Here is an 11203-nt window from a genome sequence, read left to right as displayed (position 1 = left end):
CTGAGCGGTTCCGACCCGGCCCGAGCGGTTCCGACCCGGCCCGAGCGGTTCCGATCCAACCTGGGCAGTTCCGACCCAGCCCGAGCGGTTCCGACCCGGCCCGAGCGGTTCCGACCCGGCCCGAGCGGTTCCGATCCAACCTGGGCAGTTCCGACCCGGCCCGAGCGGTTCCGACCCGGCCCGAGCGGTTCCGGCCCGGCCCGAGCGGTTCCGACCCGGCCCGAGCGGTTCCGGCCCGGCCCGAGCGGTTCCGCCCCGGCCCGAGCAGTTCCGACCCGGCCCGAGCAGTTCCGACCCAGCCCGAGCGGTTCCGACCCGGCCCGAGCGGTTCCGACCCGGCCCGAGCGGTTCCGACCCAGCCCGAGCGGTTCCGACCCGGCCCAGACCGCGCCGTGACGTCACTCGGGGGGCGTGTCCCGCGGAGCGCGCGGCGCACCCGCCGCCCCTCACGGCCGCTCCAGCCTCGGCCCCCCCCCGCGCCCGCCCGTCCGCCCCCGCCCTCACCTCCCCTCGCCGCCGTCTCCGCCGGCCCGGCCGGCCCCCCTGCACCCCCCGGGCCGCCCTGCACCCCCCGGGCCGCCCTGCACCCCCTCGGGCCCCACTGCACCCCCCCGGGCTCCCTGCACCCCCCCGCCCCTCGCCGCCGCTCCCGCCGCCCCGGAGTGCCCCCCCCGGACTCCCCGGAGCCGCCGCCGCCGCGCCCCGAGGTGAGTGCGGGCTCCCCGCCCCGCCCCGGTATTGTTGTGGCGGAGCCACGGGGGCGGGCGAAGGAGGCGCTTTGTTCCGCCCGGTCCCGGGGATCGTGGGGGGGGCCGGGACACGCCGCCGGTACCGGGGCCCCACCCCGACCCGCCCCAGCGCCCGGGCCCGTCCGCGCACCGGGAACCAACCTCGGTGCAGGCAACCGGTGCGCGGGGAGCGGGAGGGGCCCCCACCTGCGGGTGCGTCGCCGTGGGGACCCCCGGGGTGGCACCGCCATAGGGACCCCTCACTCGGGACGGGACGCCGCCCGGGATGGCACCGCTGCAGGGCCGTGGCACCCCAGACCCCCGGTGGGACCCCCCGGGCATCCGGCACCAAAAGTGGGGCCCGCGGGGCCTCCAAGCTGCCGGCTGCACCCCGATGGTGCCTGTCCTCGCTCTGGGCACCCCAGCCGTGCCTGTAACACCCTCACAATGATCAGGGCACCCCAGCTGTGCCCATGGCACCCCGGCCATGCCCAGGGCACTCCAGCCGTGCCTGTTGTAACCTGACCGTGCCTGTGGCCCCCCAGCTTTGCCCATGGCACCCCAGCGGTGTCCATGGCATGCCACCTTTGCCTGTGGCACCCTAGCCAGGCTCCGGGCAGCTCGGTTTTGTCCCTGGCATTCACGTATGCCTGTGGCACCCTGGCCATGACCACAGACTGTGGTACCATCACTGGGCTTTTGTCCCCAGGGCATGCCTGTTGCACCCCAACTGTGCCCACGGCACCCCAGATTTGCCTGTTGCACCTTGGTCATGCACAGGGCACCCCAGCTTGGGCTGTTGTATCCTGACTGTGCCCATGGCACCCCAGCTTTGCCCATGGCACCCCAACTTTGCCTGTTGCACCCCAGCTTTGCCCGTGGTACCCCAGTTGTGTTCACAGCACCCTGGCCATGCCCGTGGCACCCCGTGTTTGCCAATGGCACCCCAGATTTACCTGTTGCACCCCAGCTTTGCCTGTTGCACCCTGACCATGCCCATGGTACCCTGACCGTGCCTGTTACACCCCAGCTTTGCCCATGGCACCCCCGTTGTGCCCACGGCACCCTAGTCGTGACTGTTACACCCTGTCCACGCGTGTGGCATCCTGCCCATTCCCACGGCCCCCCAGCTTTGTCCGAGGCGCCCCATCCCTGCCCGAGGCGCCCTCTCCGTGCCCGTTCACACCCTCTCCGTGCCCGTGGCACCCCGAGCCCCTGCCCGCCGCACCCCGCCCCGACCGGGTGTCCCCCATTCCCACGCCCGTTCCCGGCCCCCCACCCTCCCGGAAATCCTTCCCAGCCCCCCGGACCCCCCCAACTTCCTGCTTCCCGCCGGGCAAGGCAGAACAATTCCCGGCCGCATCCTGCCCGGCCCGGGGCGCGGGGGGGGCAACGCGGGGCACCCCCAGGACAGCGGGCAGGGCCGGGGGGTCCCGGACAGGACGCAGGGAGTGGGGAGCGGACGGGACGAGTTTCCTGAGCTCGTCACAGCCGGAGGAGGGGCCGTGGCGTGGTGGGGTCAGAGTCGGGGACCCCCCCAGGCGTGGGGTGACCCCACCTCGTGACGCTCGCCCTCAATGCCGCCTTGTCCCCGCGCCGCCCGCGTGACGCCGCCGCTGCTCCGTGGCCCTGACGGGCCCGGCGTGGCCGTGTCCCCCCCAGGGACTCCCCGGTGTTCCCCCCGCCCCGGCGCCATGGCCCCCGGCCGGCCTCTGGCCCTCGTCTCGCTGCTGGCCCTCGCTGCCACCGCTGCCACCGCCCCGGGGGCCTCGTGGAGCGCCGTGCCCCGGAGAACCGTCCCCTATGCTGGTGAGTACCGAGCGACACCCCAGGGGGCTCGGGAAGGGGGGAAGAGGAGAAACTGAGGCACAGTGTGTGTGTGGGGGTTGATTCTGTCCCTCGCTGCTGTCACCACCTCTGGCGGTTTCTGTCCCCCCAAAGCTTGTCAGCATCGTGGGGACCTCTCGGGTAGGTCCTAAAGCTGGGAGTCTGTGGGAGTAGAGGGGGGACATGCAGGGACTGCTCCTTGTCCCTGTACCAGTGGCTGTGGTCTCTATCCCTCTGCTGTGTCCCTTGTCCCATCCCTGTGCCTTGTCCCCCATCTCTCTGCCATGGCCTTTGTCCTATCCCTTTACAGGGTCTCATGTCCCATTGCTCTGCCATGTCCCTTGTCCCCATGCCTCAGTTGTGTCCTTTGTCCCATCCTGCTGCCGTGGCTCCTGTCCTCATCTTTCTTCCATGTCCCCTGTCCCCATCACTCTTCCATGTCCTTTGTCCCACCCTCTCCATATTTCCCTGCCCTGTTAGCACCCTGAGATTCTACCCTTTTCCCATGCCATCACCATGTATCCCCATTTGCTGTACCCTGTGTCCCTATGCCCACGCCATGCCAGCTCCATCGCCCCGTGTCCCCTTGCCATGTGCTGTGTCCCTGTGCCATGCCCCATTCCCGTCCCTATGTGGTGGCAGTACCCTGTGTCCTCTGCCCCTGTTCCATGCCGGTGTCGCTGTGCTGTGCCCACTGCCCCCATGTCTGGTACCCTCATCCCTTTGCCATGTCCCCTGTGCCCATGCCCAGGACTCCCATCCATCTGCTGTGCCACTGTCCCAATGCTGTCCCTGCACCATGAGCCATGTCCCCACACCCAGGACTCTCACCCCTCTGCTCTGCCATTGTCCCTGTGGTATTCTTGTGTCATCCCCCCATCCCCACACCCGGGACCTCCATCCCTTCTCTGTGTCTGCTGTCCCCATACCTGGGACCACCATCCCTGTGTCGAGTCCCTTGTCCTTGTTCCTGAGACCCCCAACTCTCTGCTGTGCCACTGCCCCTGTGCATGTCCCCTCTTGCCATGCTCAGGACCCCATTCCTTTGCCCTGTCCCCGCACCTGGGACTACTATTCCCGTGCCATGTCCCCTGTCCTCATTCCTGAGGCCACCGTCCCTCTTCTGTGCCACTGTCCCCATGCTGTCCTAGTCTGCTGTCCCCACGCCCAGGACCCCCACCCCTTGTGCTGTGCCAGCGTCCCCGTGCTGCCCCCGTGCTGTCCCCGTGCCGTGCCATCCCCACATCCATGGCCCCACCCGTGGCCCCTGGCACTGCCCCGTCAATGGGCCCTTTCTGCAGGGCCTGGGGGTGGCCCGGGGGCACGCAGGGGGCTGGGGGGGCTGCGGGGTCTCTGCAAAGGCCACTGTGTTCACCCGGCACCGCCCGCGCGGGTGACAAAGAGCCCTTTGTTTGCCACGGAGCCAGGGGGCTTGTGGGGTGTTCTGGTGGGGGGGTGTGGTTTTATGGGTGCACCCACTCACGGTGGGGGTCCCTGCAGGGCTGGGGGGCTCCCAGTGGTAGTGAGAGGCTGTGTGTGCACCCACCCAGGGCAGGGGTCCCTGGGGGGCTCGGGGAATAGTGGGTTCAGGAGTTTCTGTGGGTTCATCCCCCTGGGGAAGGGGTCCCAAGGACTAGGAGGCTCTGGGGGATTTCCAGTGGCTTGGGGGCTCCTGCGGGTGCATCCACTCGGGGTGGGGGTCCCTGCAGGGGCTGGGGGGCTCTGGTGGGGTTCCCAGCAATGGGGGAAGCTGTGGGTGCACCCACCTGGAGCAGGGGTCCTAACAGGGCTGAGGGGCTCCTGGGGGGTTTCAGTGGGCGAGGAGTGGCTGTGGGTGCACCCACCCGGGGTGGGGGTTCCTGCAGGACTGGGGGCCTTGAGGGGATTCTGGTGTGGGGGAATGGTGTGTGGGTGCACCCACCAGGGTGGGGCCCCCAGGTTCTATGGGCGGGTTCTGCTGTTGGGGGGTTCCGTGAGTGCAGCCAGCCAGGGCGAGGGTCCCCGTGGGGCTGGGGTGGGTCCCAGCCCGGTGTCCCCATGTCCCCGCAGAGCTGAGGGACGCGGCCAAGCGCTTCTCCCACAGAGGGGTCTCGCACTACCTGACGCTGACGCTGGACGAGGCCGAGGGGCTGCTCTACGTGGGCGCCCGCGAGGCCCTGTTTGCACTGGCCACCGGCACTGTGGAGCTCAAGGCGGCGGTGAGGCCCCCGAGACCCCTGAAATGGGGGGGGTTTGGTGGGTGGTGTGAGATTGCAGCCCACTGAGACGTTCTCCACCCCCAGATCTCCTGGGAAGCCCCCATGGAGAAGAAAGCGGAGTGTGTGCAGAAGGGCAAGAACAACCAGGTGGGGCCGCAGGTGCTGTGGGGGCAGTGCAGCGGGTTTGGGGCACGCCGGGGTGCCCCCCTGTGCTGACACCCCCTTAATGTCCCCCCGTCCCCCTCCCAGACCGACTGCTTCAACTATGTGCGGTTCCTGCAGAGCTACAACAGCTCCCACCTCTACGCCTGCGGCACTTACGCCTTTCAGCCCAAGTGCACCTACATCGTGAGTGCGGGGCCCTGATACCTGGAGGGTCCCCAGTCCTGCCTGATCCCAGAGCATTGCTGAGTGAGGGGTGTCTCTGTACATAGGGATGGCATTCAGAGGTGCCACTGTGGGCAGAGCATGATTTTTTTCCCTGTGGGTGGGATTTAGAATGGTCTTCTGTGCCCTAGGAATGTTGTTGGGGTGTCCTTGTGCCCAGGGGTGGGGTCATCTGGAGGGTGGCCCTGTCCACAGGAGGGTCATCCAGGTGTATCATTGTGCCCATGAGGGTCATCTGGGGTGTGGCTGTGTCACAGGGTGGTCCAGGGGTGTCCTTGTGCTCATAATGGGTCATCCAGGGCTGTCCCTGTCCCCAGGAGAGTCATACATGGGTGACCCTGTCCCCACAGTGGATTATCCAGGAGTGTCCCTGGGAGCATCATCCAGCAGTGTCCTGTGCCTGGGAAAGTGGTCCAGGGATGTCCCTGTCCCAGAAGTGTCATCCAGGCATGTCCCTGTGCCTAGGAGCATCATTTAGGGGTATCTGTGTCCACTTAATTGGTTGTCCAGGACTGTCTCTGTCCCCAGAAAGGACCATCTCAGGCACGTCCCTGTCTCCAGGACCATTATCCAAGAGTGTCCCTGTCCCCAGGAAGTTCATATGGGGTCATATTCCTGTGCCTGGGACCTGTCTGGGTGTGGGGGGGTACATGAACCAGGGAGAGGGTCGGGACCCCCACCCACTCCTGTACCCCCCAGGAACTGTCTGGCTTCACCCTGGAACAAGTGGCATTTGAGGATGGCAAAGGGAAGTGTCCCTACGACCCCACTAAGGGACACACTGGCCTCATCGTGGGTAGGTGCCACTGCTGGGTGCCCGCTGGGCTTAGGAGGGGTGCCCACCATGCCCCCTACCACCCTAAAACCCCTCCCTCACAGATGGGGAGCTCTATTCCGCCACCTTCAACAACTTCCTGGGCACGGAGCCTGTCATCCTGCGCAACCTGGGCCCACACTACTCCATGAAGACAGAATATCTCACCTCCTGGCTCAATGGTAGGGATGGGGGGGACACAGGGAGGGGACAGCAGGGACCCCCCGCCAGGCACAGTGTGACCGTAGTGTCTCCCCAGAGCCCCACTTCGTGGCCTCGGCGTTCGTGCCGGAGAGCTCAGGCAGCAGCACTGGCGACGACGACAAGGTGTATTTCTTCTTCAGTGAGCGCGCGGTGGAGTACGACTGCTACGCCGAGCAGGTGGTGGCCCGGGTGGCCAGGGTCTGCAAGGTACACAGGGGGCACCCCGGGACCCTCACACCGGGGTAGGAGCTCTCCAAGCAGTTTGTTGAGTTGGAAAAGCGACATTCCTTTTTTAAGTGCACCCCCAGCACCCGACACAGCAGGGGATAGTGGACTAATGCCCATCCATCACATTCCTATTACATATTCATTATGTTTCTTGAATGCTCTGCTAATTATATCTCAGGTTATTTAGGTATGAGTGGGGTCTTTTGAGGGCCTTTGGTGGTCGTTTGGGACCATCCCATTCCGCAAATTTCCCTTTGATGGTTCTGGATCGTCTCTCCTTGAGAGCATCTCAAACACACAGCCAGGCAGTGGTGCTCATTCTTTGCTCTGACACACAACCCTTGTTCCCAGAACTGAGACATCTTCAGTCCATGTTAATCACTAACAGAAGTAATTAAGAAAACAATAGCTGACACAAGGCTATTAATTTAGGGATCAAACACTATCGTGCTAATGTTAATTTTCCAACACCTTCTCCCACTGTTCTTTGTAACACAGACTGCTTTATAGCTAGTTTGGTGTCACCACGGTGGCTTTGCCGCGTGATGACGGGGTGGCCTTGTCCCTGTGCCCAGGGGGACGTGGGTGGTGCCCGGACACTGCAGAAGAAGTGGACGACGTTCCTCAAGGCCCGGCTGGTGTGCTCAGCACCAGAGCAGCAGCTCCACTTCAACCGGCTCCAGGCCGTGTTCACCCTGCCTGGGGCGGAGTGGCAGGAAACCACCTTCTTCGGGGTGTTCCAGGCTCGCTGGTGAGGCTGGGGGGCTGTGACAGCACTGAGGGGCCTGGGGTGGGGGGTTCCTGCCCCAACTCCCTCCTGTGCCCTGCAGGGGGGACGTGGATGTCTCAGCCATTTGCCGGTACCACATCCTGGAGGTGAAGAAGGCGTTCGAGGGGCCCTACAAGGAGTACCGGGAGCAGGCGCAGAGGTGGGGCCGCTACTCAGACGAGGTGCCGAGCCCCCGGCCCGGCGCGGTGAGTGTGGCACTGGGCACTCGAGGGGGAGCAGGGGGTGGGATCCATCCATGTCGCTGACGGCCCTCCATACCCTGCTAAGGGATTGGGATTCCTCCATGTTCCTGACAGTGCCCTCTGGGCCCTCCTAAAAAGGAGCGAGATCCATCCATGCTCCTGATGGTGACCCTCATACCCTCCTAAAGGAGTGTGGGATCCATCCAGTTGCCCTCCATGGCCTGCTAAGAGGAACTGGGATCCACCTGTGCTCCTGACAGTGTCCTCCATGCCCTGTTAAGAGGGAGCAGGATCTCCCTCTATGGTCCTGATGGTGCCCTCCGTGCTCTCCTAAGAGAGGGTGGGATCCATCCATGTGCCTGACAGTCCCCTCCTTCCCTCCTATGAGGGATATTGGAACCCATCTGTGCTCCTGATGGTTTCCCTTGTGCCCTCCTAAGAGGGGGTGGGATCCCTGCCTGCTCCTGACAGTGCCCCGTGCCCTGCCCCACAGTGCATCACAGACTGGCACCGGCGGAACGGCTTTGCCAGCTCTCTGGAGCTGCCCGACAACACCCTCAACTTCGCCAAGAAGCACCCACTGATGGACGAGCCGGTGCCGCCGCAGCGCGGGTGCCCACTGCTGCTCAAGAAGGACTCCAACTTCACCCAGCTGGTGGTGGATCGCGTGGCAGGGCTGGATGGCACCGTCTATGAGGTGCTTTTCATCGGCACAGGTACCCAGCGGCAGGGCGGGCGTGGAGGGGACGGTCTGTGCTGTGGCACAGCCCTGAGCGCCCGCCCTGCCCGCAGGCGACGGGTGGGTGCACAAGGCGCTGGATTTGGGCACTTCGATCCACCTGGTGGAGGAGCTGCAGGTGTTTGAGCCGGTGCAGCCCGTGGAGAGCCTGGTGCTGGCCGGGCGCAAGGTGAGCAGGGCCACAGGGCTGGGGTGGCGCTGCGGGGTCACCTCAGGGAGTCGCTCAGCCCTGCTCTCTGCCTTTGCAGAAGCTGCTCTTCGCCGGCTCCCGTTTCCAAGTGGCCCAGTTGCCCCTGGCTGACTGTGGGCGGTACCAGTCGTGCACAGACTGTGTCCTGGCACGAGATCCCTACTGTGCCTGGAGCCGGAACACCAGTGCCTGTGTCCGCAGCGATGGGCAGAATGGGTACAGGAGGGGCTGAGGGGATCCCTCATGTCTGTGGGAGGAGAGGCGGCTCCGATCTCTGTGACCATGGACAGGACCAGGGCATGGCTGGAGCTGTGCCAGGGCAGGCTTAGGTTGGATCTCAGGGAAAGGCTCTTCCCCCAGAGGGGCACTGGCCAGGCTCCCCAGGGCAGTGGGCAAAGCCCCAAGGCTGCCAGAGCTCCAGGAGCGTTTGGTCAATGCTCTCAGAGACAGGGTGGGGTGTCTGTGCAGGGCCAGGGGCTGCATGGATGATCCCTGTGGGTCACTTCCAACTGATCATATTACATAAGTCTAGAGGTCAGGGACTATTTGGACAGTGCTTTCAGGTGTTGGGATTTGGGGACTGGGGGAACTTTTGGGAGTGTCCTGTGCAGGGCCAGGAGTCTGACTCCCATCCTTGTGGGTCCCTCCCAACTCAGGATATTCTGTGGTTCTCTGCATATGGGGCTCCCCAGGGAGGGGGAGACACCCGACAGAGACTCCCCCCTCACTCCACCCTGTCTTCTTGCAGGTCCCACCTGGTGCAGGACGTGCTGAACTCTGACACCAGTGCCTGCTCTGTTCCTCAGGCAGCCAGACAATGTGAGTGCCCCATGAACCACATGGATCCCCCTGTTCCACTTCATCCCATCCCACCTGACCCCCCTGCTCTCCCCACAGGGCCTCCAGCTCCCAAGAACGTGACGGTGGTGGCGGGCACCGACCTGGTGCTGACGTGCCGGCTGGGCTCCAACCTGGCGCGGGTGCTGTGGACGTTCGAGGGCCGGGCACTGGCGGCTGAGCAGGTGCTGGTGCTGAGTGACACGCGGCTGCGGGCGCTGGTGGTGCCAGGGGCTGGGGTGCAGCACAGCGGCACGTACCGGTGCCTGGCTGAGGAGCAGGGGGCCCGCCTGGGTGCCCAGGAGTACCGGGTGGCCGTGCTGGCGGGGCCCGGCGCGCCGCTGGAGACGCGGGCACCGCTGGAGAACCTGGGCGTGGTGTGGGTGCTGGCCGTGTGCCTCGGCGCCCTGTGCCTCGTGCTGCTGCTTGTGGTGCTCTCGCTGTGGCGGCGCCTGCGGGAGGAGCTGGGCAAGGGCGCCAAGGCCATCGAGAGCACCCTGGTGTACCCCATCGAGCTGCCCAAGGAGCCGCCCAGCCCCCGCTTCGTGTCCAGCGCTGCCTCTGACTCGGATGAGAAGCTCTGGGACCCCTCCAGCTACTACTACTCAGATGGGTCGCTCAAGATCGTGCCTGGCCACGCCACGTGCCGCAATGGCGGCCCCGGAACTGCCACCTCACCGCCCGCAGCCATCCCTGGGCAGCCCCTGCACTCGCCCACCCGCATCCACCTGGGCCCCCTGCGTGGCTCCTCCTCCAACGGGTACATCCGGCTGGCGCTGGGAACTGAGGAGCGCCCGCCCTGCGCTGACCTGGCTGAGGAGCTGCGGCGGAAGCTGCAGCAGCGCCAGCCCCTGCCCGACTCCAACCCCGAGGAGTCATCGGTCTGAGCCGGAGGCAGCGGCACCACCTACCTCAGGGCCCCGCCCCAGTGTGGGGACCCCCAGTGTGGGGGCCCCAGGGTGGGCACCCTGATGTAGGGACCCACCGCCTGGCACCAGCACCCAGCTTGGGTCTGCGGGGTGGGTGCTTGTACCTGCCTTGGGGACAAGATTGGCATCCTGGTACCTGCCCTGGGACAGGAGTGTCATTCCAGTGCCAGTGCCCGTCTTGGATACTGACACCCTGGCACTGATACCTGCCTTGGGAACAGCATTGTCACCCTGGTGCTGGCACCTGCCTTGGGGCTGTGGCTCTGGCACTGTGTCACGTGTTTGGGGCAACTGTACCTGCTTTGAGGTCAGGACTGGCACCCTGTCAGTGGTGACCACCCTGCAGACAGGAATGCCACTCTGATGCTTGTACCCACCTTGGGGACAGGACTGTCACCCTGCCCCCCCCTTTGGGTGTCACATTTGTGGTCCTGGTGCCCATCTGGGGCCCCGGAGCTGCTCCTGGTCACCGCACCCGCCTTCGGTACAGTGTCCCTCATGAGGGACAGACCTTGGGGCCCCTTCTGGCCCCCCTGGGCCCATCCTGGGCAGTGGCCCCAGGATTCTTTTTTGGGCTGATTTCTGAACCGTCGGGTTTTTCTTCCTGAGAACTTTTCTATTGCCCACCCTGTGTCCCCTTCCCAGGGCTCTGTCCCTGTGCCCAGCCCTGGCTGTACACCCCCCACCCTGCCTGCCATCCCTGCACGGCCCCCTCCCCTTTTGTATAACCCCCCCCAGTGTAATTTATTTGTTACTGAAATATATTTATTTGCTGTAAATACGTGAGTATTTTTATATTAATAAAAAGGAGTTGAAAACATGAATTCTCTCTGAAAAGTGCCGGGGGGTATGCAGGGCCCCCCCGGGGGCTGAGCTCATGGAAAAAAGGCTCATAAAAAGGGCTATAAAAGGGCATCGAGTGCCGTTCCCAGGCGGGGGGTGAGGCTGCCCGTGCCCCCCCGCCCGGATGCAGCGGGTCAGCGCGGGGGGACCCGGGAGGCTCTGCTGGGAAACCGGGCGGAAGCAGGACCAGGGTCCTGGAGGAGGGGGGGCTTGGGAGAGGAGCCAGGGCTGGCACCAGGGCGTGGGAAGTGGGGCTGCGGGGGTGGGAACTCCGGGACCCTCCTTGCTGCTGCGGGTGAGGCTTGGG

The 11203-nt window shown here is 65.1% G+C and overlaps 1 protein-coding gene across 4 annotated transcripts; it reads left to right on the top strand.

Annotated features, from left to right (window-relative positions):
- The first annotated feature begins 576 nt into the window (after positions 1-576).
- SEMA4C (semaphorin 4C) lies at positions 577-10877 on the top strand. Of its 4 annotated transcripts, none has more exons than XM_071579195.1 (15): positions 577-707; positions 2391-2537; positions 4605-4753; positions 4838-4900; positions 5003-5101; positions 5840-5936; positions 6020-6136; positions 6214-6365; positions 6962-7137; positions 7217-7361; positions 7852-8074; positions 8151-8266; positions 8346-8503; positions 9036-9106; positions 9185-10877. In XM_071579195.1, exons 2-15 carry the CDS (start codon positions 2423-2425, stop codon positions 10009-10011), a joined length of 2508 nt encoding a protein of 835 aa, XP_071435296.1. In that variant the 5' UTR covers positions 577-707; positions 2391-2422; the 3' UTR covers positions 10012-10877. The 4 variants fall into 4 exon arrangements, with proteins under 4 accessions (XP_071435296.1, XP_071435294.1, XP_071435293.1 ...); XM_071579193.1 differs by lacking the exon at positions 577-707 and having other exon boundaries at positions 1704-2537; positions 9185-10031; positions 10092-10111; XM_071579192.1 differs by lacking the exon at positions 577-707 and having other exon boundaries at positions 1829-2537.
- The last annotated feature ends 326 nt before the right edge of the window (positions 10878-11203 follow it).

This window comes from Pithys albifrons, chromosome 29, assembly GCF_047495875.1.
Source record: "Pithys albifrons albifrons isolate INPA30051 chromosome 29, PitAlb_v1, whole genome shotgun sequence".
In the NCBI taxonomy this organism is placed as follows: Eukaryota; Metazoa; Chordata; class Aves; order Passeriformes; family Thamnophilidae; genus Pithys; species Pithys albifrons.
This window is presented reverse-complemented; position numbering and strand designations above follow the sequence as displayed.